The following is a 27,780-nucleotide window of genomic DNA, read 5'->3' on the forward strand; positions in this document are numbered from 1 at the left end:
GAGAGAGGGAGGGCTGTGGATGTGGTCTACCTGGACTTCAGCAAAGTCTTCGACACCATCTCCCACAGCATTCTCCTGAAAAAGCTGTCAGCCCACAGCTTGGACAGGGGCACTCTGCACTGGGTTAGGAACTGGCTGGAGGGCTGGGCCCAGAGAGTGGTGCTGAACGGTGCTGCATCCAGTTGGCGGCCGCTCACCTGTGGTGTCCCCCAGGGATCAGTGTTGGGCCCAGTTCTATTTAATATCATTATTGACGATTTAGATGAGGGGATTGAGTCCATCATCAGCAAATTTGCAGATGACACTAAGATGGGGGGGAGTGTGGATCAGCTGGAAGGCAGGAGGGCTCAGCAGAGGGACCTGGACAGACTGGAGAGTTGGGCTGATTCCAATGGGATGAGGTTCAACAAGGCCAAGTGCCGGGTCCTGCGCTTTGGCCACAACAACCCCATGGGGAGCTCCAGGCTGGGCACAGAGTGGGTGAGAGCAGCCAGGCAGAGAGGGACCTGGGAGTCTGGATTGACAGGAAGCTGAACATGAGCCAGCAGTGTGCCCAGGTAGCCAAGAAGGCCAGTGGCATCCTGGCCTGCATCAGGAACAGCATGGCCAGCAGGTGATTCTGCCCCTGTACTCAGCACTGGTGAGGCCACACCTCAAGTACTGTGTCCAGTTCTGGGCCCCTCAGTTCAGGAAGGAGATTGAGGTCCTGGAGCAGGTCCAAAGGAGGGCAACCAGGCTGGTGAAGGGACTCGAGCACAGATCCTATGAGGAGAGGCTGAGGGAGCTGGGGCTGTTCAGCCTGGAGAAGAGGAGGCTGAGAGGAGACCTCATCACTCTCTACAATTCCCTGAAAGGAGGCTGGAGCCAGGTGGGGGTTGGTCTCTTTTCCAGGCAACCCTCAGCAAGACAAGAGGGCACAAGAGGTCTCAAGTTGTGCCAGGGGAAGTTTAGGTTGGACATTAGAAAGAATTTCTTTACAGAGAGGGTGATCAGACATTGGAATGGGCTGCCCTGGGAAGTGGTGGATTCTCTGTCCCTGGAGATATTTAAAAAGAGACTGGATGTGGCACTCAGTGCCATGGTCTGGTAACTGCAGCAGTAGTGGATCAAGGGTTGGACTTGATGATCTCTGAGGTCCCTTCCAACCCAGCCAATTCTATGATTCTATGATTCTATGAACTTAAAACTGGTACCATTAGAGAATATGCAATTGACATAAGATTAATTGACATTTCACATATTTCTAGACCTGTCATAGTCTCTTTTGTTCAGCTCCCAATAACCTTCTGTCAGTCTAAAGCTTCCAAATACAAGTTAAAATGCTTCACTGACCTATGAAAAATAAACCTGAATTGGATGAGACTATCTACAGTAATAACACGGTAAAAGAACATGTAAAAGAACATCAGTTCTTTTACTTTGCAAAAATCAAGAGCACATCATTCATATGATTTTTAATGAACATAGACACAATTTATATAACGCATAAAAACAGCCAACAGTAAAATTTATGGCAAAAAACACAAACCAAAACAAAACCCATAACCACCACCTCTTATAGGGAGGAAAAAAGGGATCAAATTGTAGTTCTTGTCAATATCTACGATAATTGTTTTGTTCAAGTTTTTCCACTGGGAAAAGCAAAGCTACCTAAATCCAGACAAGCCTAACCCACCCCAGACCCCATCTCCCACACATCACCAGCAGCAGCTTTCCATCCTCACTTCATTTCCCGTGATCTTCCTGGGATCAGCTGTGTGCACAGCCACAAGCTGAACCAGACCCAAGAACTGATCTGGCCGAGTCCACAAGAAAGCCAGAGCACACTCCCCCAGTTAGAAGACAGCTGGGTCATTTCCCCAGAGCAGGACTCACTATAGTGATGCCAAAACAACCTCACAGGGAGTGTACAGAAATGCCCCTGAAGAGACTGAAATGCAAACTAAGACAAAGAAGACATGCCACCACTTGGTCACTCAAAGTCACTGCTCTGCCAACACCAGTATTTGTTTAAAGGTGAAAGCAGTCCCTTACTGAAGGCATCTCTAAAAAAATGGACTTCCACATGGCCAGAGGAAAATGCAACCTATTGAGGAAGCTTCACTTGAGACGGTCACTCTGTTAAAGGGAAGCTTCCCTTCTGCACTCCATGGGATGTCACTACATACACACTGATTCATGCACACTGAGCTAAGAGCATGCATAAATGTTTGCAGGATCAGTACCAAATAACCACATTACTCTTCAAAAGCTCTCTATATAATCCACAGGAAGATTCAGACCAATTATATATTTCATGACTAATTATTCTAATTAAACTGCCTGGTAGCACATTAGTGATTCAGACAGTAAACAAAATATTCAGACTTTACATTCTCCTCCTCCATATTCCAGAGAAATCTCTAATGCACCTTATGATGTTTTATTTTATCTCAATCCAAAGGCAAAAATACACTGAGATTTTCCCCAAACAAATTCTATCATCTTCCTCCAGCCTCTTACAAGAAATCCACCCCAGTACAGAGAGATGCTGATGCTGCTTAATGTCATATGCACTGTTTCATAGTTTCACTTTGTTAAACATTTTAATATTGGCATATACTTCCCCACACCATTCCTGACCACCACTGCAAGAAGTTACAAACTCTTACCATGAGCTGCCTCTTGACAAATTCTCTGTAGTGTGGCTATTGTATGAGACAGCTTCTTGCTGGTGGTTCACATCCCACTGAATTTCCAGTGCCTACTGACTCAACACTACAGCCCCAGCTGCTCAAGGTCCCATCTGTACACCTGCAAGGGTGCTGACTGCTCAATGGACAGCAGGAACAAAACCCCTGTATTTAAGACAGCTACCACCTCTTGATGAGAACAGATGCTCTTTCCTTTTGAAAATAAAGCTGAGAAAGGAAATCACTGTCTTGTGTTATACAAGTAAAGCGTTATTATATCCCTGTATTTGCATAGGGCATTGCAAACCCATAGAATGTAGTCATCCAAGTGAAGAGTTATGGTTCGAAGCTCAGTGCTCAGTGCAGTTATTTCCAGAGCAGACTACCTGTGCAGGCACTTTCTTTTTTGCCCATGAATAATAATAAGCCTTAGTTTCATGATAATTACTCACTTCTCCACATCTCATCCCCACAACAGATCTGCTGTCTCACATAGGGCACAGGGCAGACCATACTCTCAAATGGAGTATTAAATATAATGATTGTTTCTTCCCCCCACCCTCCCCTTTACATAATCATAATCAATACATATAATTTACTGCAGTGTTTATGAGCATTTTACTGATGAAATCAAGTTCTTTAAATACTGAACGGATATGGTACAATTGGCTCCTTTTACATGCCTGAATTTTCTTTAGAAATTTTGATGTCTTCCTGATGACTTAAACTTGAACCATGCATAAGCAAAAGGGAGGAAATCCATGAAATAAAATGTTTAATAAAACAAGAGTCTAGATTAATTTCTTTGTCTGGGTGGCATTCCTAAGATGGCTGGCCTTGTAAGACCAAGAGGAGATCATTATCTGCAGCTAAATATGATTGCAAATTAGAAGTACTGCAAAATCTGAAGAGCTCAGCACCATGCTGTTCAAATCAATTCCTCACCAAGTACTCAAAAAAAAAAATTAAAAATAAAATTTTTTAATTGCCCTAGAACGTGCTGGCCCAGAGTTCCAAATACTTGTAAAATAAGATCCAGGTGCTCTTAAAAGTCTAAAGCAGCCTTCTAATTTTAAATTGCTCTTCACTGCATGTGCCATGAATCTTTAAAAAGCCTGCATAATCAAAACACTCCATACTGATGAATAATCGTTTCTGTTTAAAAAGAAAAAAAAAAAACAAACTAACAATATCGCCCTGACCTACTTAAGTGGCAAGCCATGTTTATTATTTTCTCTAAGCAAAAGATAACAAAAGAAAGAAAAATAATCCATTTATGTTTTGCTCTTTTCTTCATATCCAAATAAAAACTTTCACTCCATGGTAAGCTACTACTTCACCTGGGCTATATCAGACTTAGTACCGCTCAGGAGGCCTATCATTATGATTATTTATATTGTGATGGCACCTAGAGACCTAGAGAAGGGTCTAACTACCCTTTGCAAATAAAACAGAAGAGGCATTTCCTGTCCCTAAGAGCTTATGCCTAAGTAGTCTGTAAACACAGACAATTGCATGTCGAGCAGTTGGAGGAAAAAAAGTCACCAGAGCAGAAGGAATACTTCAACCTAAGTTTGCATACATATACACATCTAGAATACAATTGCAATTTGTACAGTTGGAGATAAGGTCCCTTCACTGTAGGGATTTAAAAAATCACCTCTTGCAGTGATGATCTCTTGCATCCATCACACCAACACCTACTGGAATCTGCCACACGGAACATCAGTCTGCAGACACACCATGACCAATCATTTTCATACAGAGATATTTCACCTGCGGCAAAGAGGCACAAGTATCCAACACAGTTTCTACCATTCTGAACTACATACCAAGATTTGGGTCCCTGAAGGTTATTCCATTGAGAAGGAATACAGTGTAGAAGTCAGGTAGCTTTAATGCAACCATCTTCCAACATTCATAAAGAAGTCAAAAGACCAAAGTTTTTCCTTCCTCAGAGATGTCCTTTAGACAAAGCTCAGATCCAAAAGCCTATTCTTTGGGCTTCTCTAGGGACCACACACCACTGCTCTCAAGGCTGTATTAAACTTTCCATGCTTATTGGTTTTTAGATATGATTTCATTTTGATCCTACAGTAGTGTCTCTTCCATCCTCCCTTACTTTCCTCTTTCTCCTATTCACACATAAAACCCCCAGATATAACAAGCTTGAGCCTTTCATTCAAGACTTTCAGTAGTTCCCTGTTTGTCTGGAACAAGGTTTCTCAGGGCTGCTGTAAAAGAATGATGGTCACAAAGTAAGGTGTGACACTGGCTGAAGGTAAAATAGAGCTGCAAGGAAATTAACAATCATGTTATGAAAAAGCTCAAACAATCACTTTGGAAACAAACCAATTAATCATAAACTTTTCAGTACTACATGAGATGCCCCAGCCTTCCTTCATACAGCACACAGTAACAACTGTTGGCACAAAGCTGACTTCTGAATGACAAACCCAGTATGCAACTTGGTCAGCAGCTTGCCAACTGGTTCTGCATACACATTATAGGACTACCTCCTTTTCAGCTTTACCTCCCCCCCATCTGTAATGAGAGGAAAAGGCAGGCAGATGGTCAGTAAATTAAGTATCCTCACCATAAAGATCCCCAGGAGTAGCCAAATTATACAACAGTTCGTAAGAGACATGGAGATAAAAGTGAGTGCTCTTTACTCCAACTCCAGCTGAAATCAGCAGAAAAAACAGAGACGCAATAAAGAGGAGGAAAAAAAATAATTAATCCACATCGGCTGTGCTCCGACTAAATGGATAAGAACACATGGCTGCTTTGAAAGGCAATATATAGATGGAAGAGGCATACTAAGGCGTAAGCCCTGTGAACACTATCATTGTACCAGAACCTTATTGAAAAATATTCCCAACTGATACAATTAAAGTGTATTCAAAAATATGGACTTTCTTGGTTTCAGAGTTTATGAAAGATGTGTTCCTTGGGGTTCTTAATATTAGCCTTCCAAAACCAATAAAAGTATAAACTGCTGATGCCCAGCTTAGCAGAAAATACATACAGATCTTCTACATTATAGAAAAAAAAAAAACAAAAAAACCCCAACCTTCAGGCTTTTGAATGGTTCTTTAAAGTACAAGAATTATACCTTTAATTCTTTTAACTCCAAACTATGTGAATTGGAAAAGTTTTTATCACAAAATAAAAACTCAGAGACAAAGATATTACCTAGTTGAAAGAGCTACACTAGGTGTGTTATTTTCCATTACAACTGCAACTTACAGCCTCCTTCTTTTCCACAGAAAACAGGAGCACCTGAAGGTCAGGACATGGCCACGTTAAATCTTAACAACATTAGATCAATCCTGGGAAGCAAAGTCTGTAGACTACATTTAAAAAACAAGTATGCAAGCCCTGACAGCACTTTATTTTTTGTGCCAATTCTGCAAATTCATGATGACAATCAAAGCCACAACCTACCAAAATCTGGACACAAGACTCCAGAAGTTAAAAACCAGCACCACATGAAAGCTGAATTAAAACAAACAAACAAACAAACAATCACTTCTGTGCAGAACTGAAGTTGCACCTAAAATACTTCTGTTAAGTATAAATCTCACTCTCTACCACAAGATGATCAACAATTTCCAATATTAGCAGAGAATCTCTATCATTTTCAATGAAAAAATGTTATCTTGAAAGAAGGGAAAATTTCACTCTGATATTTTGGATGTGACTTCATCACAGAGCTATTAGGCTAAACATGGGAGAACACCAAGCAAGTCCCACCATCCTACACAAGGAAGATGGGACACTCTTTCCAAAACCATTAATGGCTTCTTTTCTAAGAGAGAGAATAAGATTAATGCAAAGATGGTCAACAAACCACTGTGAGATTTACCCTGAAGAACCCAGGAGGTTCCCAAAGAACCCAGTAGGCAAGCACAGAGCCTTGAATAAAATTAAGCATGTAGTGGGCTGTGAACAGACTACTATCATGATAACTGACAACATAAAGGCAGTAGCTTGAAACAGAGAAACAAAGGCACTTAAATTTATATTGTTTATTCTTCTACAGAATAGGAAAAAAACATGCATGGCATCTGGTATGCCTGATATAAGCTGGAACATTGGAAATAGTTTTAAAACAGCAAATGTTGCTGTCAGTAAAAGAAGTTTCTGCAGCCACGTGGAATCCAGAGGGCAGTCAGGGGAATAAGGCCATTAGAACTAGTCCAGTTCACATAGCACTGACACAGTGTAAGCTTTTAAATTTACACAAGTAACAAAGCTACATCAGACTCACCATCCCTCAAAGAGCATTTGAAGTTAAACATAACAAGGTACAGTGATGATCATTACGTTTCCCTAAGTACCAGAAGTGATGTAGTGCAATTGGTTCTAGATCAGAAGTTGGTTCTACACCAATGGCATGTATGAGGTGGCTGAGGAAAGAGTAAGGCAATGAGTATTTCTGAACATTTGAAAAACAAAAGCCTCATTTTTTTTTTTTTTCTGCTTTTGATTGACTATCGTGACAAGATGTGATTACTACAATGGATAGTTTTCTGCTTCAAAACCATCCTTTAGCAGTGTGGAATAAAAAATTGAGCATCCCACGAAGTGATGAGATTTACTTTAGATATTTTATATTTGTTGTTGAACTTCAACTTAAATTATAAAGGAACCAACTGAATTGTAGGTCTTTGAACATAGAAATAATTGTTGAGAAACTGCAGCAATGTTTCCAATCCCAATGACTTAAATGCTCTTCAGGATGAGACTGCTCAAGCAAAGAATTGGCCTATCACATATTTTTGTTTTGCCACCTTCATGTGACATCTTGAACAGAATGCAGTTAAATTTGTCAAGCCAGATCACTAAAGACACCTATACCCAAACAGCACAGACTTTGCACAGGCTGTCCACAGTGCCCGGAAATGTTCTTAGCAAGTAAAGCACCTTTGCAGAGCCAAGGACTGGTAAAAGCTTTGCTTTGGTGTTGGCAGCAGTGGTGTTATGGTGGTTGTAGCCATTCCCAGCCCTCTGACAGGATAAGGGGGTTTTTTTCAGCCCTGCTGCTTTATTCCTGTCCTGGTTTGTCACAGTTTAGGACCAGATGGTACCAACCAGGCCTCCACTTGCTCACCCCTACCCCTACTGTGGGCAGGACTCACCATCCCTCAAAGGCTCATTAATTGAGACAAGGATTGGGAGGTTTGCATTCCACAACTATGGTAATGGACAAAAAAAACAGATTCAACTCAAGAATATAAAAAAAAAACTAAGTTCATCAACAAGGAGAAAAAGAAAACATAACCAGATCTTAATACCTTCCTCACCACCAGCCCTCCCCTTCTTCTTGGGCCCAAATTGCTTCACCCTCAGCTCTCCCTCAGCAGCACAGGGGGATGAGGTGAGGGGTTCAGGGTCAGCTCACCATACATCGCGTCTGCTGCTCCTTCCTCCTCAGGGGGAGGACTCCTCACATTCTTCCCCCCTCCAACACGGGGTCCCTCTCACAGCAGAGAGTCCTTCACAAACCACTCCACATGAGTCCCTCACACCAGTTTGCTCCATCCTGGGCTGCCCGTAGTCACGGCTGCTTCGGGAGCAGTCACCTCCTCTGGGACGGCGACCACGGAGATCCACATCCGCCCCTCTCCATGATCCCGCACAGGGCGCAGCTCCATGTCTGCCCACCCGTGACACTTCAGGGGCTACAAATCCACATTTTACCCCAGGGACTGCTCCACCATGCACCTCCATGGGCTGCAGGGGCACAGCTACCACCTCACCACGGGCTGCGGGGAAATTTCTGCTCGGGCACCTTTCCTCCTCCTTCCTCACTGACCTGAGTGCCTTGTCTCTGACAATGCTCTCTCACCTCCCCCTCTCTGCTCTGCAGGTCTTTATATATACATATTGTTAAACACTTATATATAGTATATATATATATATATATAAAATTGCCATCTCGTTTTCCCTTTGATGAATACCTTACTCAGAGAAGTGCATCCAGATGCTTGTACCTGCTTGTCCTTAGGCAGAGGTGGGGCAGGGACTGGGACTGGGGGACCTTCCAGCAGCTTCTCACAGGAGCCACCCCTATGTCCCCCTGTCTTCCAAAACACTACTGCACTAACCCAAGGCAACTCCTGTGAGGTAGTTTCTGACTGCTTTATGCATGCCACTGCCTGGGAGAACACAAAAATTAGTAAAAGGAACAAAAGCAGAAATCCTTATTCTGATGTTTTACTTAGACGAAGCCTTAACTCCCAAACAGAAAATGTGAAACATCTAAAGCGAAGCTGGAACACAACCACAAGAACACTTTCAGTCAGTAAGGTGGTCTGCAGTCTGTGAGCTGATGGGATAGCCCCCTTTTTTGATAAGTAGCATAAAAAAGAGAAATCAGGATGGGAAGGTGCAGTTTACCAAGAAACGCACTCACTAGCAATACATACAAGCTGAAAACCACAAAATATAACAATTTTCAGTGCAGAGCTATGCAGATAATTGATGCAATGTGCTCTGGTTAGGTTTTTATATACAAAATCATAAAGTTTTCAGGGAAAGAACAAAGAAGTCAATCCATTTTGTTTCTTAAAATTAAAAACCAACAACAAAAACAACAAAAAAACCCCAGGCAAGGATTGAAAATACCTTGTTATCAAAAAAGGTAAGGACATATATCTATGAAAATATAGTTTTGACATTTCAGTTATGTTAGATTTCATGGAATCCATATTCTGGCCTGATTACACATTCTTAGTGCAATATATTTTTAAGCTGCTACCAACCACAAGGAATGATGAAAACCAACAGTTTCAATGAAATTGCTTTTACTTTCCTTTGCATAAACTTTTTGCACAAACTCCATCAATTCCTATCAACTGCATGTTATACATTGGTTTTAAACCAAACCAATGTAGTGAATTTGCTAGCCCTGAGCAATCCATATTTGAATAGGAGAATTTTCAAAGAACATTCATAGTAATATTTTTCTAAACGAGTTCTTCTCAGAGTTTCACAACCACTCTTCCCTTCAGGAACCAATTCATATTAGGCCCTAGAACCCCTCCCAGTAAAAGTAGAAATGGTTCAAGTTGCTGGCAGTCTCTCAGTTCTCTTTTGATGCTACAGGTTAAGAATTAAGTGTACTGAATCAAACAAGTGACTTATTTACTTACAAACCAGCTTCAAAGACTCCTGTTTACTGGAGGTTTATCAAAATCTATCAGACTACTCGAGCCAAGTCCGGCTTAAAGATCCTGAAGATGTGTGAAGTTTCCTTGGGAGAGGCAGAGGTATCACTGAGTTAATCTGAAATGTGTGCCCGCCATGCCTAAGACTGCAAGATAAAAGAAGTCTTAGACTTCATCCAGGTTTAAAATATTATGTATCTGATGCACAGATAATTCAAATGCAGGGGAAGAGGGCAAGAGGGTTTTGAATGTAGGATTTTGAATGCTGGGCTGCTGGTGACAGTATAGCAACTCCTCCCATAGAGAACTGCAGCATTTTTCCTTTTGGTTGATGACAAAACACTTAATGCACATTAAGATACACTTAATGCTAAATGTGGTGATAGTGTGTCCCCTCACTTCACAGATTGGGGATGGATTTCTGCAAAATACTCTCTAAGGCTGTTCAGCCATATGAACTACTGGTATTCTGTGCTACCTCTTCATCTGGAATAATTTTTTGTTTATTTTAATTAGCAGATTTCTTTAATTATATCCTTTTAAAAAAAATATTACTACTATGAACAGGTCATTGGTTTCTTTTCTGCATTCTTCATTCTTTTCAGAATGCCTCTGGAAAACCCTCCTGAAGATGTGCAAAAATCTGGTACTGGACCGACTAACAAAACACATCTTAGGTTTTTTTGCAATCACCATTTTAATTCCTGAGAGAAAAGAAAAGTCTGAGAGAAAGCAAGCTCTTTCCTAAGCATCTCCTTCATTTCAGTTCTTTTATCTTGACATGTAAGGGAGACACAACAGAAGGTTTCCCACCAACTAAACATTCTCAGTCCACTTACCTTGTCTCTGTCCCACAGGGACACAGGAAAACAAAGACAGCTCTCCCCTTTAAGCATCTGCATCTGAAGAGGCCATCATTCTGCTTAAAAGGCTGTCCTTAAATGCTTGTGTGAAGAAAAGCTCAAGTTTCTTTTTTTGTGTAACTAGGGATTACTGCTACACATTTTAGAGAAAGGCTGTTTTATTTCTGCAGTAGTAGAAAATAATCCCTCTCAGCTAACCATAGAACAGAGGGTATTTACAAGCCCTCACATCGATTCCTGACCTGGATAACATGACTATAATTACTAATAAATACCATACACCACTATTCAGCTTTACAAATGTGACAGACAACTTCATATCTATTCTATAGATATATAAATTGCTACATGTTGCCAACCCAGTTACCCCAGGTTAACAAAGAAGCGGGAACACTGTAAAGCCTTCCTATTCCTGATAACCTCCTAAGATAATTTTGAAAACATTTTGAATTATTTTTACCCTAATCATACAATGAAAATACAAGGCTACAAGGCTTGACCTGGTTTAAAGAGTAAATATTACAAAATTCCTGATTAATATGACTGAGAACACTGTTTAAAAGTCATTGCTTTCTTTCAAAATTATCCTGAGAAAAAGTTGTGAAAAGTTAGTACAGCATTGAGAGTTATAAGACAAACAACACAGCTACAGTCAGTATTTGCAACCATGATCATTAGAAATATTGATCAAATGGCAATAACAAATAAACACAACTAGTGGGGGAGGAAGTAATTCAAGTACCCTGTTTCTGAGACAAAAAAGATTTTATTAACAAAAATCATAAGTTTTGCTTTTGTATTTCAACCAAATGCAATAAATACAGGAATAAATGAGAACTCCCAATTGTTCTAGATACTCCATGTCTGCAATCTAATTATCCAGCTGTTAAGAGGATGGCAAAATTTTCAGGCAGCTTAAAACCATTCAAGATGTTTTTACTAGCAACAAGACACAAATGTTGGCAAAGGCACACAAAAATCTGACAGCTCAGCACCCAGTCCAGATTCCTCCTTCACAGGTACGAATGGGAAGATGTGTGTGCATATTGCTACTTGTAAAAACACTGATGCAGACTAATTAAAGGTGAAAGCTGGAGTATGGTTATACAAGAAAGTGTTCACAAGAAATTAACAGAGTTCTTCAAATAATTTCCACCTCTCTGATCAACCAGAAACTGAAACAGGATGTAAACAAGTACTAGTCATTCAGATTTTCATTTAAGCTAGTATAGTATTACACTGATTTTAAGCAAGTAGCTGTTTCCTAACATGAAGAAATAAATATGTCAAAGGCCACAAGGCTCTTAAATCTCATTTCCATAGCTCTCCCAAGGTGAGGTTTACTAGGAAGAAAGCTCCTGGAAATTGCTCCCGACAGCAGATCTTTCCCAATAGAGGATGCTTCAGGCCCCAAGATAAGGGACACACCATGTAGCTTTTACCACCTCTCTGTGTAAGTGCTCCCTTCTGACTTCCCAGGAGTACACTTGTTTTTATTCATTTATGTAAACTATGAGAAATTACTCTTCACCCTGACATGAAGATAGGAGACCTGAAGAGATTTAGTTGGACAGATAGAGCCAGAAGCCAGACTCCTGCTGCTGCTTCAGCAGGGGATCACACAGCTCTGCTGGAGAGGAAGCAACCAACCCAAACACCAAAACCCTCAGTATGAACACAGACTTCTGCACCACAAGTTTTTTCCTTCTTCTTTGCACATGTGTTACATTTTACCAGCTGCACCACAAAGGCAGAAAATGCTGTTTAAGCTAGTGGAACATTATGATAGTTCATATATATTGACTCAAAGTGGAAGCATTTGCTACAGTTGAGATAATGTCTGGTTTGAAGGAGTTCAAACTTAAGACTAGTTGATTTTAAAAGACGGGTAAAAAAGCACTGTGGCTATTTTTAAATGCTGAGACAATGGAGGAAGCTCGAGAGAAAGCAGCAGTGACAGATGAGATAGAAGCAAAAAAAGAGTTATTATAAAATGGATTTCAAATAAATAGTCCCTGATTACTACCTCAGGTGTAAAAAGAAAAATCTCATTAAAACCTAATGATGCTCATGTTTCTGAACAAGGCACAGGAGGAAAAAATTCCCAGTACCAGCTTCTAATCAAATATTTACCAACATGTAAGATTTACAGCCTTTAATTTTCAGACTTCTGACTTTGCAAAAGTAGTTGGAAAAGACCTAGGAAAAATGTAAGAGAGTTCTCTTTCTCTTTAAAACAAAGGGCAATATAAACGACAATTCTAGGTTTTTAGTTTATGGATTTAAGTTTGTAAAAATGTACTCACTTTATGAGGAGTTGGACAGAATATTACGAAAAATGCTCTGTAGGATGTGGAGGAAAAATTCACAGTAGATTCCCTCCTGCCTTGATGATAATGAAATGATCTTGCAAAGACAATGTGCTTTCCAAATATATGTGTAAGGCTAAGAATTTGCAAGGAAATATACAAAGTCTATTTTTCTTAGAAGACAGTTGGTGATTCACTGTCTGCATCTGGGCTCTCCTGTAACTAAATAGTTGCACAAGAGGCCCATGTCCATATGAAGAACTTCTTTTTCCTGAAAGAGTTAATGACACAAGGTCTTCAACAGGCAAATCCTTGCAACAGAGGATGTTTCCCAAGTATCAAGTCTTGGAAAGTAAAATATCCAATTAGATGAATTCAGGCTGAAAGTGCATGGAGATAAAATATTAAATTAGCCTGCAGCCTGACCCTGCAGACTTCCAGTGGTGTTTGAAAAAGGTGAGCTGGCTTTGTCATTTGCACCATACAGAAAGACTTAAGGGAAATTTACTAGGAACAGAAAGCAGAAGCTAAAAGCAGATCTTGGCAGTAGTGGAGGTTACCAAGTAATCTTGATCAAAGAACCATTCATTAGTATTACCATAGACATTAAAAAAGAAAAAAAAAAAAAAAAGGAAGAAAACGTACAATATCAAATTATGAAGATAAAATAGGCTGTAAAGCCATATACACAGGCACATTGCTGTGGTATTAATAAAATCACAACTTTTTGTTTGACAAATTAGAACGAAAATGCTCTAATAACATCTGAAAACATCTTCTTCTAGGAATACTCTTTAGAAAATGAATGCAGAAGGACTGCTGCTCCCATTTCTTCATTGTCAGTAATTGGCACTTGTGCTAACAGATCATCACCTGCAAATGTTCCAGGTGATGTGCACAAGACTAAGTGCTGTAAAACATATAAGAGAGACCTGCGTTCCAAGTCAGGAATGGTTGGACCTTGGCCTCATGGTGGCTTAATTAAAAAGAATCTCCTTGCCCATCTTTTTGACTGTTTCAATTATAAACTCATTTCTTCCCTGTCAAGATTTGCATTAATCCAAAAGTACTTTCAACAAATTCAGTTTGTCACTAAAAGATTTTCTCCTAGGGTTTGGCCAGAGAAAATGCATTTCAAATTATCATCCCTGTTCTACTAGGAGAGAAGAAACACTAAATCGGCAGAAGAATCATAAGCTTCTTCACAATGAGAGGAGCTAATTTCATAATAGCCATGCAGTGAAAGCAACTCCCTGCCACCAAATTGTGCAAAATCTGATACAAAACATGACAGTGAAACTTTGTAACTCCTTTTCTTTGTCAGAGAAAAATCTTCATAAACTGGAATGTTCATCTGCCTGCTGCTTCATTAGTTAAAATAAATTTTGTACAGGGTGTCTATGCACCAAATTGAAATCTTGGAGTGAAATCAGAAAAAGAATATCTGGAATCTGCTCTAGTGTTGCCTAAAATTAAAAGAAAAAAAAATTACCTAAAAAGCCAACAAACATTGAGTAAATCAACCCACTGTGAAGTCTTGCAGCTCTTTAAAGCAGAAAATAAATTCCAAATCACAGACCGAAAAATCTCCATAGGAATATAGCAGTAGCTTTTGGCACTGCATCTCTAAAATACTGTTATATAGCAGGGTCCAAAGAACCATCCAAACTAGCCCGTGTTCCTTGATGGGGTAGATGTGCTTAGTTTTCAAAATATAGGACATAACAGTTGCCTTTTTATACAGTCACAGACAAATCATAAGACTAAAATCCCAAATAGCATTGAGAAAATGAATATGGATTTTTAGTGTCTCCTCCAGCACAGGAAACAAAGGACTTAACATGAACCAGCAACTTGCAAGTTCAAAAAATACAAGTAATATCATTTTAGTCAACCCCCACTTAAGCTGAAGAACTCTATGTCCCAGAGTGCCAGGAAAGTTTATTTTTCAAAATAAAAGAAAATTTTTAATTATTTGAACAAAGTTTTGGAAGTTGAATCCACTGATGTTTTTCAATTAGACACAAATTCTTGGTTGAAGGCTGCAGATTGCTGAGGGCTGGCAGAGCAAGGTAGAAAGTCACTTATTACATTTCCCTTATCTCACACTTCTTCACTGTATGGGATTAGACAGGCCTTGCACCTGATGCTGAACAGCTGTTAGTGTCGGTAGTTTTTATTTCTGATCACTAAGCTTTCAGTTCCATCCAAATGCTTTTTCTATGCTTTTTCTATGCTTTTTTTTTTTTTTCTATGCTTTTTCCCATCAATGGGAAAAGATGTATTTATTTGGGTTTATTTATAAATACATATAACTTTCTTTTTTTTTTCCTCTTCACAGTGCTTTTGCAGGTATTTTGGAACAGTTTGGTAGAGACACCGAACATGTCAACACACAGACTCCCCAATTTCATGGCTTGTTGGCTTCTGAGGTGGGCTGGAACAGCCACAGATGGATAACATCAGAGAGAATTTAGGGTAACCATGGAAACAAGTAGCTGAGGATTGCCTCAAGGTCTTCAGATCCTTTCTCCAGGCTAGGAAGCAGCAGCCTCCCCTGCCCTCCAACATGCAGAGAAGCAAACCAAGGCAGCAGGTGCTGGGAATGGAAATGGGGAGCTGAGGTAGGTGAGGAGGCAGAGGAAGAACAACTCTAGAATTACTTTGTAAAAGAAATAAAAGAAAAAGTAAGGCTAAGGGGAAAAGCAAAGAGAGACGAAGAGCAAGACTGCGCCCTTTCTATAGGTTGATGTGTAGGTAGCCTGCTCTGTAGGCTCCACCAGTATTCTGCACATTATGTCGTTCAATGCATTTCCAAACAAAGCAATCTCTACTGTCTGTCTGCATGAAAGTCTGTGTGGATGTGCAGGGATAGTGCCCAAAGCAAAAGAAAAAAACTCAGTTCTGTTTTTTTAATCATGTCAGGCTAATCCCTGAAATCAAACGTCATGCTAAGTGACAAGTGCATTCTTTTTCTTTTAAAAACACTGGAATGAAGAGTTGTGGGTTTGCCCAGCACAGCTTTATCAGGACTCATTGAGTTTCACCATATTTGTAATCTCAGTCAACATATTAATGAAAAAACCTATTTCAGTAAACAATCCTATTCTATGAAAAAAACCCCAACCAATTACATCAACATGAATTGCAGCAACTGCATCTGAGTGTCTGGGTGATGGTTTACTTATTCTGCAGTTACTTCAAGATTAATAAAAACTTAGGAAAAAAAGCAAAAACCCTGTCTGCCTCTTCAAATCCTCAAGGCAGCAGATACTCCATGTCCTACTCAGAAAGCTGTAAGAGTGCAGCTACAGAAAGCCCTCCCTGATTTCCAGACATGCCTATTGTCTTCCTAGGCTTCTCTTTTAATAGTTACAGATATCATGTTCCATCTGGCTACACCAGGCTGTATTGTACCTACTGACCTCAAGTAAACTTCTGGTTTCCTTGGGAGACACATTTTAATTCTAGATTCTAGACTGGTGGAAATCAGGCTTTTCAGATAGCACCAACATACATACACAGAGGGGAGGAGGAGGTACATGTGCACATTTACACACATGCCTGTGGGGGTTTGTTTATGGGGAAATTTCTACCCAGACAGGATGGGAAAAACAGAAAGCATTATCAGGGACAAAACTGAGGACAACATTTGAGATTTCTTTGATTCCATGTTCTGCCTGTGTTCCTAAATGGTTTCACAAACAGGCAGGCCAGTCAAACTCACCTTGATTCTTGGGAAGGTGATGGAGCAATTAATCCTGGAAAACATTTGCAGGCACATTAAGGACAAGAAAATTATCAACATGGTGTCACCAAGGGGAAATCATGCTTGATCAATTTGACAAACTTCTACAATGAAGGCACATGGGGAGAGGGCAGTGCATATTGTCAACCTGGACTTCAGTAAGGACTTGACACTGTCTCCCATTAGATCCTCAGAGAGGCTGCTGATGCGTGGATGAACAGACAGTGAGGTGGACTGAAAACTCTCTGAATCAGCAGCTCCAAGTCTAGTTAGAGACCAGTAACTAGTAATGTACCACAGTGATCAATACTGGATCCAGTTGTGTTTAACATCTTCATTTAAGATCTGGATGATGGGGAAGACTGTACCCTCAGCAAATTTGCAGGTGACACCAAACTGGGAGGAATGGTTGATACACCAGAGGGTTGTACTGCCATCCAAAGGGACCTTGACAGGATGGAGCCAACAGAGGGAAGTCCAGAGCCCTATTCCTGCAGAGGAGTAACTCATGCACCAGTATATGCAGAAAAGAACCTGGGGGCCCTGGTGGACACAGAGCTGAACACAAGCCAGCAGTGTGCCCTTGTGGCAAAGATGCATGGTATCCTTGCTTGCATCAAATGAAGTATTGCCAGAATATAAAGAAGAGTGATCCTGCTGTGCTCAGAACAGATGAGGCCACACTTGGAGTGCTTAGAGAGGATCTTATCAATACATATAAATATCTGAAGGGAGGGTGCAAAGAAAACAGGGCCAGGGCTCTTTCCAGTGGTGGACAGTGCCAGGACAACAGGAAACAGGCACCCTTTGAACTTCAGAAGACACTTTTTTACTGTGAAGGTGATCAAGCACCGGCACAGATTGCCCAGAGAGGTTGTGGAGTCCCCCTCCATGATTCAAAAACACATCTGACACTGTCCTGGCCAACTGGCTCTGTTTCCCTGCTTAAGCAGTGGGATTTTACCAGATGACCTTTAGAGGTCCCTTCCAACCTAAGGCATTCTGTGACTGAGAAAAAAAAAACCAAAAAGAACCAAAAACAAACCCAAAACTAGGACCCCAGAAAACAGGAAAACAACCACATTTTAAAAGCAAAGCAAAAAACCAACACAAATGAAAAACCCAATATAGATGCCATTTCCAATCTCTGGAAACAGCACCTACCCACTCTACAGTATGGATATTTTCATTCTATATTTATGTGCGGGTGGAATATTTTACACAAACACAGATATGCATACACAGAACTGCAGAACCGAAAAAAAAATAATTCTCCTCAGTAACATCCTGATATGTTTTCTCAGAATTTTCCTGATGATGTACATATTTCCCACTTTCAGGACTGTCTGCATCTGAAGTGAACCCATCACATCCTTAGTGTCTCAAATAGCATGCACAGTGCAATCCCATTAACTTAAGCCCACCATCTTCAGCTGCATCTGACCCAGTAAGAAGCTGTGCAGTCAGTCCTCTGTACCTTCCATACCTTTCAACAGCACCTATTTGCCAGAACACAACCATACAGAGACCACCACCTGCATTTTAGGTACCTTCAACCCATCTGTTCCCTGATTGTAAAGCCTCCACACAATCAGAGTATCTGATCAGAATGCATGTTTCAGTAATGCTGGATTTTGCTACAATCTGTTTGGAGACATCCAACCTCTGAGGGGTTTAAAATCTGTTGAAATTCAAGACAAGTTCATTAAGTCACTTAATTCACAGATGCAAAACCTTGAAGTTTCACTTCTCTTTGGGTTGTCATTTAGTGATTTCCGTGTTGAATATACTCACTTCACTTGGCAACTAGATTTTTAAAAAATTATTAGTCTCTCTGCTGTCTCAGGTCTTGCTGGAGCATCGATTGTCAACACCACAAGAATCTTCCAGCTAAATTTTGTCTTCAACTATACCTGAATGACTCTGCTCAATTTAGCTCACCAATTGGAACTGAATTAAAAATTCTGTTGAGAATGTGTGGGCCAGAATAGGAAAAGGCTCAGGATATCAGAGCTGTATTAGCTGTGCAGCAACTGATAGGACACGAACTAATAAAAACTACTTGTTCCTTCTAAAGTTAATACCCTGGACTTTCATTAGACAGTAAGAGTAAAATGTGGTAAGATGAGAATCGTATCATTGAACAGATCTGTTCTGCACATATTCTTCTATTCAGACAATCCCTTTCCAAATCAAAACCAATATCAAATAAAGGAAATCTCCATTACAACATCAGAATATATTCTTTAAAGTTACTCATCTTGCTCATAACTGACCACAGACAAACTCTGCGGAAATGCACTCAAAGTAATCCAGAGAACTGAAATGACACAAAAAATTTCAGTCTGTCCTTTCCAAAAGGGGGTGTTTCACTTATTCTGACCTTTAATCCACTGCTTGATAAATTTCTGCTACTTGAGTGATTACATGTAGAGCAGCTAAATGCTCCTTTCTACATGCATGCTAGCTTTATGTTCTTTATTTACTATTTGCATGTCTCTAAGACATCCGGTTTCCATTTTGTCAATCACATGGTTTCTAAGATGGGAAAAATTACACAAAGTGGGATTCAAACATACAATCTGCAATACAACACAAATTGATAAAGCAAATGTATTTTTTCAGTTACTAACAGCAACAGGGAGTCCAACTGTAATGCTCAAAATTTGAAATTCCAAAATAACCAAATTCCTTGCCATCTAGTAACAAATACTCCTCTCCAACAGCATTTTTCTTCTTTAAATTGGAAACTACGATGGTCACTATCATTATCTCTGCTTCTATGAAACAAGAGGGCCTAAAAGGAAAATTTTTATGATGCTTCATTCTTTAATTATCTAAATCTAGACTCCAAAAAGAAGTTCAAAGTATCATTACGAGTCTCATTCGAAGAGCATTGTTAATGGAAAATCACCTTTCTCTCTTATAATATTATGCCACAGGCACCAAGTTGCTTCTTCTTGTTACTCTTCTTGGTGTTTGAATTTTGCTTAAGTTTTTCTATGCCACCCGAACGTGTATGCATCAGAATAATAATTTTCATTTTCTTAAACACTCACCTCAAACCACTGGCCATGCGACTGCATTTTAAGGATGACACAAGGATCTGGTCTTGAGAGGGCATCCCTGTCTGATATGCCTTTGCATGCAACTCGCAGCTCCACTTTAGTCAGGCATGGGCTGTTAAAAATTCCCAGGGTATTGGCTGCTGATTCATAGATGTTACTCATTTTCTTCATTCCTTTTTCTGAAAGAGAGAAAAGATCCATTAAGAGCCTTCCCTCCATGCAGAAGCCAACAAAATGTTTCTGTTAGCCAACAGGACTCCATAACTGCAAGTCAAAGCAAGAGGAGAAAAAAAATCTAACAAATACCTATGGAAGAAAGAAATACATCATCTTGTATGTACAGAAATAATTCAACTTCAGAATGAAGTTGAACTTTCCACCATTCCCCTTAACTCGGGGGATGAACTGTGACCTCGATTTCTAGCTCTGTTCCTGCTTGCAGAAGTGTGTTATCTGTTCTCCAGGACAGACAAACAGGATGGTAATTCTGCATTACTCCTGAGACAACCTTATTCGAGAAACAAGGCTAAATTAAATTTCTTCAGCACTTCTTCACTCTGCTTTTATTTCTCCATCTAAAAAGCATATGCTTCATCTTTGACAAACTTTTTGCACAAATGCCACAGGATGTCCCCTTCACGTCAGCCTTAAAATCCAACATATATTACTCTGAACTTCCACTGCAGGGGATTACCTCTCCTCATCCCTAAGCAAGTAGGCAAGATTGATGGCTAAAGCAGATGGGCAGGACATTTATGCTGGTAAATCTTACTGTTATACAGTGTCAGATCTTCTGGATCAGAATCACAGTTACACATGGATGGAACAGCAAAAGCCTTTGGCCCTTATTTCATCATAAGCACCTCCAAAACTCCTGCAACTCAAGACTTTGCTCTCAAAAGAAGCAAACAAAAAATAACACAGATCTTAGCAAAATCACTGTGATCATTTTTGCCTCAATAAAGAATATGGGAACACTTCCACTTGCTCATTTTTTTTCTGAGCTTCACAGCCTAAGCCTAAAAATCTGTCTCCTAATATAAGGATTAGCACCTTCACCCCAACTTACCCCATGTATAGGAGCTGCAAAAAATTAATTTCACACTTTTAGAGCACAGATTTATTTTATTATTTTATTAAAACATTTTTTGTGGTCTGTTTCAAACCTCTTCACAGTCTTCCACAACACCCTTTTCTCAGAGGTTAATGATTTTTAAGAACTGTTTTCGTAGAAACTAAATTTTGGTGACATGGAGATGAAAGTGAAGTTTTCCTTCCCCCAGTCTGCAATGAAAAAACAAAAAGTACATCTTTGGAATATGTAGTTTTTCTATTAATTGAAAGGTATTTCTAAATTCAGATTAAGAAAAGTTGGCAACACAGTGTGAACCTCTAATACATACAGATGAACTTCAGGAATGTAACTCTGGATGATGAGGCACATGACCTGCTCTCCTTGCAGAGGAAAAGAAAAGCTTGGTTAACAATTTACAGTTCTTCAAATCTATTCAAACCTATACAGCAACTTGCTGTGTGACCACTGGTTTCTGTGAAGACCCCAGCCTGGTAGGTTTTGTGTGTTTAAAAGAAGTGGGAGTGAATGGACTCTAACCACTCCCTTTAGCTCAGGCTCTATGGGTGTATTTCTGTGAGCCACACCATGACCATAGTGCCTGACATCCTAAGATTGAAACAGCCTCCTTCAGCTGTTACTTGTAAATGCTGTCACACAAGGTATGTTCCCTTGGATTTACTGCTAGGAAAGAAATGTGACTGGGAAAACCTAAACCAAACATGGAAAACAGCAGGATCAGGCTATATTATGAAGTCCAAAGAGCATACTCAATGTCTCCACTATACTTCCTGTACACTAGTTTAGGAAGTATACTGCATATATATATATATATATGTATATATATATACTGCATTTTATATAAGTGTATTTATCTATACTCATGCATTTTTATCTAAGACTCTTGATACTGAAAATAAACCAGCACCTCTAAAATCCCAGCCTTTTACAGGACAGGGAAGAGCACTTTGTGCTGAGTCAATTCACATCAGTTATGGAAAGATCACAATTCTAGCCTGAAAGCAAAGGCAAGCAGAGGGAATTGGGCTCTAGCCTAATCAGAACTCCCATCATCTGAGAAGCAATGTTCTGCAGGCTAGATGGACCTGACATCTGTTACCTTAATTAAGCAGGTCAAAAAATGTCTGGAAAAAGTGCTATCAAAAGTGACGGCTTAAAATGAGGTCTAAGAAAATGGTTTTCTTCTTTCCATTGCTTTTTTTCCAAAAAGAAAAGTTACCACCACTCTGTTACCTCCAACTCTGACAAAGCCACTGAAGGTGACTATTTAGCTAACAAGTAGAGAAAAATGTATGTATTTATATGTATTTTACTAGCAATCATCACAAGTCTGGGTTTTTTCCTCCTATTTCTAGTGTATACCTGACATGATTTCAGGTCCCTAAATTTCTATCAACTGGAATTACAGAAAGATTGTTAGAAGCTGAGGTTGGGGGAGGGACAGCTGCCTAATTATTCATCATTTATAATCCCATCTTCCTCTGAAAGCTGCTCAACAAGCTGATCCCACACATTTACAAGGCATTTTTCCATGGTGCCCTTTCCAAATTGAAATCCATTTGAAAACTGGGTTAATTCTGTCTCATGCATGTCTTAAATCATTAATGAAATGTCATCCTTTGTGTAGAGATAGGTTGGTGATTTAATTACATTGAATGATTTCAACACTAAAGAAAAGGGGGCAAAGCAGCAAAGTGAGGGGGAGAGATGTATTTTTCTTCTTCCCACAGTAATGATATACTGGGGTTTTTTTAGAACAGCAGGTAAGTATAAAATTATATTTCTTTTTATCTCTACAACTATTACTTCAGCTTTTACAGAATCTAAATTTATCAATGGAAAAGATCAAGCCACAGTCCTATTCTTTTGTCCCATTATATTCTTTTAATATAATCACCAGTTTGGGCTGTTGTACTGATGTCATGGTACCCAGGAAGCTGTAGGCCCAGAAAATTATTTTGAGCCTACTGAAAGTGGCTAAAAAAAGTATTATTTTACGTAAACACAGGCAAATTAAATCGCATGAGAAGGTTTTGAGGTTTTTTCCAATTAACTATATACATTATGATAGAGGAATAAATTGTTCATTTTTCTTTGCTACGCACTCTTCCTTTTTTACTTCATTACAACCTCATTATTTATTCTATGTCCACAAGGCTTTAGTGTTCACTGAATAAGAGCTATATCTGTAGAGGAAAGTGATCATGCAGATATAAAAGTTAAGTGAACTAAGCAGTAAGTCACATACTACTAAAGTTTCCAGTTCATTGCTGCACACATTTGCTTTCATTTGCTCTGGAATCTTTTCCAGAAAACAGTGTAAAATTATACACTTCCCCCACAAAATCATTAGCCAGTGCTAGACTGCACAGAATGAGGCCTTCTGGTTTTACCTGTCCGTGGAGAAACAGGAAGGAAGAAGGCAGTACCAACTTGAAAAAAACCTGTTTTGATACCTTAAAGTACACTGTCCTGAAACTGAAAAAAAATAATATGTTAACCAAGGTTAAAAAAAAAAATTATGAAAGACCTTGATAGCACCATATACCCTACAGAATTCAAAGAAAGTGAGGACCATGGAAGACAGTTCCCTCTCTTCCAGAGTTCTACATCTGGCATACGTGGAGCTCATTCAGTAGAAAATAATGTGTTCTTTTCACATTTTTAAGAGATTTGTGGCTCAGAGGGATCATATCGATGTGTATAAACTCCTGATGGGGGGTGAATGAAGAATATGAAGTCAAATTCTTCTCAATAGTGCCCAGTGACAGGACAAGAAGCAAACAGCACAAACAAATACAAACTGTTCTGAATAAAGGAAAATTTTTACTCTAAGGTTGGTTGACCAATGGAATAAGCTGCTCAGAGAACTTCTGGAGTATCCATCCTTTGGGATACTCCAAACTTGTGTGGACATGGCCCTGAGCAGCCTGCTCTGAGCAGGGGCTTAGAATAGATGATATGCAGAGGTCCCTTCCAACCTCTTCAAGTCCTGTGAGTCAGCAGGAGAAAAATCAAACAACTTTTTCAGGTACAGATTGCCTCTGTGACCTGTTGCATGCTTAGCACAAATGAGTACTAAGCTATGATTTGAGCCCCTTAGATGTAAAACCATGAAGAAAACCAGAAGACAAACATAAGCCCAGCACTTCTGGTGATGAGCGCTAGAAAGGCTCCTATCTGTAGATATTTCCTTGAAATCAACAGCACACAAGCCCAGAAGTTTGAGTCTGGCTAGCCAACTGGATTACTTTGAAACCCAGAATTACACATTTGCCAGATACATCCTTCTCCTTTCAGGTGGATTGAATGGCTGACTGGCTTAAAAACCAGTCATCTGGTGCCTACAGAAGAGCCTCTGTGGTATGTAATACAAACAGTACATTCCTCCCTCCAAGATCTAAAAGTACCTTGAATTCAGCTCACACAATCATAGAATCATAGAATTGGCTGGGTTGGAAGGGACCTCAGAGATCATCAAGTCCAACCCTTGATCCACTACCACTGCAGTTACCAGACCATGGCACTGAGTGCCACATCCAGTCTCTTTTTAAGTATCTCCAGGGATGGAGAATCCACCACTTCCCGGGGCAGCCCATTCCAATGTCTGATCACCCTCTCAGTAAAGAAATTCTTTCTAATGTCCAACCTAAACCTCCCCTGGCACAACTTGAGACCGTGCCCTCTTCTCTTGCTGAGAGTTGCCTGGGAAAAGAGACCAACCCCCACCTGGCTACCCCCTCCTTTCAGGGAGTTGTAGAGAGTGATGAGGTCTCCTCTGAGCCTCCTCTTCTCCAGGCTGAAGATCCCCCTTGTTACAAAATGGTGATCCACACAGGGATCCACACAGAACCTCACCACAAAATTTTAATGAGGCTCCTTACACGCACCATGAAATAAATCTAAAATGCTATTGGAATTCAGATCTCAAATATTCTCCTGGTTCTCATTTTGGTCTCCTACCCACACACACAACCTCCAAAAGTTTTTCTGCAACTTGTCTGAAGTACAAAGAAATTGCTTCTCTACAGCACTTTGCGAAGATTCAAGGGAAAACACATTCTCAGCCTCACCTTCTGCTCAGATAATGAATGACCAGGGAATGAGAAAAATGCTGAGATTAAAAGGTGTGCTCTGCATTTGGAAACTGGGATTTTTTTTTTTAATTTTTTTTTTTAAAAAAAAAAAAAACCTGTACTCCAGAAAAAGTACACACAAATGGATTTGGAGGTTGCAGGTTTCCTGTCACCTTATGTCATAGGCTGTGCTTGTTTTACTGGCACCCTTGTCATGAAATGAAAATGAGCCAATAGCATCTGTCTGCTTCTGCAAGGAAACAGCAAGACTGTTCCTGGAAAGGTACATTATTTTTACAGTATGAATATGTGGTGGGAAACATTAATAGTTTAGTTACACGAAAGAGGAGCTATGACTAAATGCCTCCAAAAGAAGACAAGACCTAAATGCATGGGATGTTGTAGCACTAGCTGCTCCCTATTTATTTATACTTATAGATTATATATAGGTATTTAGTATTCAAAACACAAGAGCAGCTGAACGCTTTAGAAAGAAAGTTTTAGCTTATAGTTTGTGGATCTTCCAGGGTTTACAATTTAATAAAAGTAAATATGGAAACCAAGTCCAAAGCTAGCAGCTTAATACTAATAAAACTCAGAGTAGGAGCTTCTGCTGGAAAACAATTAGTGGTCCTTAATTTAAAAAAGAGGGAAAACCACTTTTCTACATTATTAAGAAATGTGATCCTTGTAGCAGCAGGAAAATTGTTTCCTCTAGTTCTGTTCTAGATTCTCAATTTATGTTACAGCTCTGAAAAATCAAAATCTAAACAGTAACATTAATTTTTAGGTGAAATTACTAGCTTTAAGTGACAGGGAGAATTTGATTAAACAAAATGTTATTTTTGAAGTATACTAAACTTTTTATAGAGTCTGATCTGAAATCCACAGAGAAAATAAACCATTTATTTCAATAAAGTGGATAGCTGAGTAATACAGTGCCCCAAGCAATCCTGTCTTCTCGCAGTGTATTTTGTTGTTTGGCAAGACAGTAATGAAAAATAATTATCAAGCACAGAGGGTTCAGGTGCTTTGGAACCACCTCTTGGGGCCTGACCCAGACACCACTAAACTTATTCATTGGTTCCAAATGTGCATTTCTCAGGCCTTGAAGATTCTATGTGCTTCTATCCAACCTCCTATTATAATGCAAGACCAATTTACATAAAATACAGTAAGAACAAGATTTATAGAAAAGGATTGAACTGTGTTGGGTTTTCATGTAGATAAGTTTTAAAAGGGTGCAATGTTCAGTTACTTGTTTAGCAGGATGCAGGCCACGGACCCCTTTAGGGAATTATACTAATTGAGATCAGCTATCATTTTCCTTTAAGAAACTTCATGTGATTTGGAGCTCCCAGTCTCAGTGAATTATTCTATCAGTTGTTGGCATCAAGGCTTCCTGAGTTATGAAAAGCAAACCCATTCCTTCTCATTCATCTGTGTGGTTGGCAAATAAGCTTTGTGCAAATGAGGAAAGATGGGAATTCATCAGGAGGTCCTGATTCAGCAAGTTGGTGAAATTAATATCCCATGTTCTTAATCAGGAACTTGCTAAGACCCCTGCCTGGGCCAGGACTGAAGATAGGTTCACTTTTTCTCCTTTCACTCTGAGCTCTTGCTTGCCTATTTTTATTGCAAAGGGGTTTTATCAATGATTGGGAACCGGTGATCAAGAAACTGATGCTCATTAGTCTCCATTTCCTCCATAAAGCAACATTTTTTTCACCACAGCTTTTCCATTGTACAGTTTTCTGTAACCACCATTACATTATTTGACTGACCTCCCTCTGAACAATTTTTGCCTTATGTTTAATTAAAATTCCCTCGTTGCAGTTACTCCCATTGCCTCTTGACCTTTCTCTGCATTTCTGGAAAACTGCTTCACATGAAGAATCAGTACTATCTTAAAACATCATCATTCAGCTACTTACCTTTGACAAAGCTGTATCTCTAACCACTGCACAAGACTCTCCTTCTATCAATATTATAAAAATTATTCTGGTTAACATCAATTATATTATAAGTTGCTACAGAAGTTTAAATTATCACAGCTAATACAGACAAAATGCCAGCTGCCAAAATTAATTTGAATTTAAAGTACTCTATAACAAGAAGTCAATAGGTTAGCTAGACTACTCCACAGCATAATTTGTGCAATTAAAATATTATTTTTTCTCCTTCATTTTGATTCTCTGACCCTACAACAATTAACAAGCATTATTTTTAATTACACCTACCAACTTTGAAAGACCCTTTTGAAAAACATGAAATAAACTTAGTAGGCACAGAAGATCTGGAGAATCAACAGCAGTGCTATTCTGAACAATAAGATAGATCTGATAGTGTAAGTAATTTATTTGGACAGAAGGGGAGAAGCTTCAGAACAAAGTGTCAGCAGTGTAAATGGAAATATACACACACTGACAGTTCAAAAGGACTCATTACCGTAGAACCACCTGGTTCAATTATAAGAGGAGAAAGGAAAAATCACTGGAAAGAAACTGATATCTAACACATGGCAAAACACTGTACAAAAGTGTTTTGCACCTATACAAATAATTCTGTTTCAGTTAAAGGAGGGGAAAAGCCCAAAATAAATGGAGCACTGGGAGCTGCTTGAATGTACGAAATTCTGGATGCTCTGAGTAGTATGAAGTCAGACTTAATGCAATGCAAAGTACCTGTAAGAGTCAGCAGCTAAAACACACTTCTATTACCCCTATTACCCTCTACTAGATGTGCAAATCTAAGATTCTCCCTTGTCCCTTCAGTA

The 27,780-nt window shown here is 39.5% G+C and overlaps 1 protein-coding gene across 1 annotated transcript in view; it reads right to left on the reverse strand.

The window, feature by feature from the left end:
* The window catches only part of CPNE4 (copine 4), a 231,835-nt gene that overhangs the window by 162,857 nt on the left and 41,198 nt on the right, over positions 1 to 27,780 (reverse strand). The window contains exon 2 of the mRNA XM_071735821.1: positions 19,827 to 20,014. Within this exon, the coding sequence (XP_071591922.1) occupies positions 19,827 to 20,006 (180 nt within the window). The 5' untranslated portion in view covers positions 20,007 to 20,014. The remainder of the gene's footprint in view (positions 1 to 19,826; positions 20,015 to 27,780) is intronic.

The sequence above is a fragment of the Heliangelus exortis genome, chromosome 2, assembly GCF_036169615.1.
Source record: "Heliangelus exortis chromosome 2, bHelExo1.hap1, whole genome shotgun sequence".
In the NCBI taxonomy this organism is placed as follows: domain Eukaryota; kingdom Metazoa; phylum Chordata; class Aves; order Apodiformes; family Trochilidae; genus Heliangelus; species Heliangelus exortis.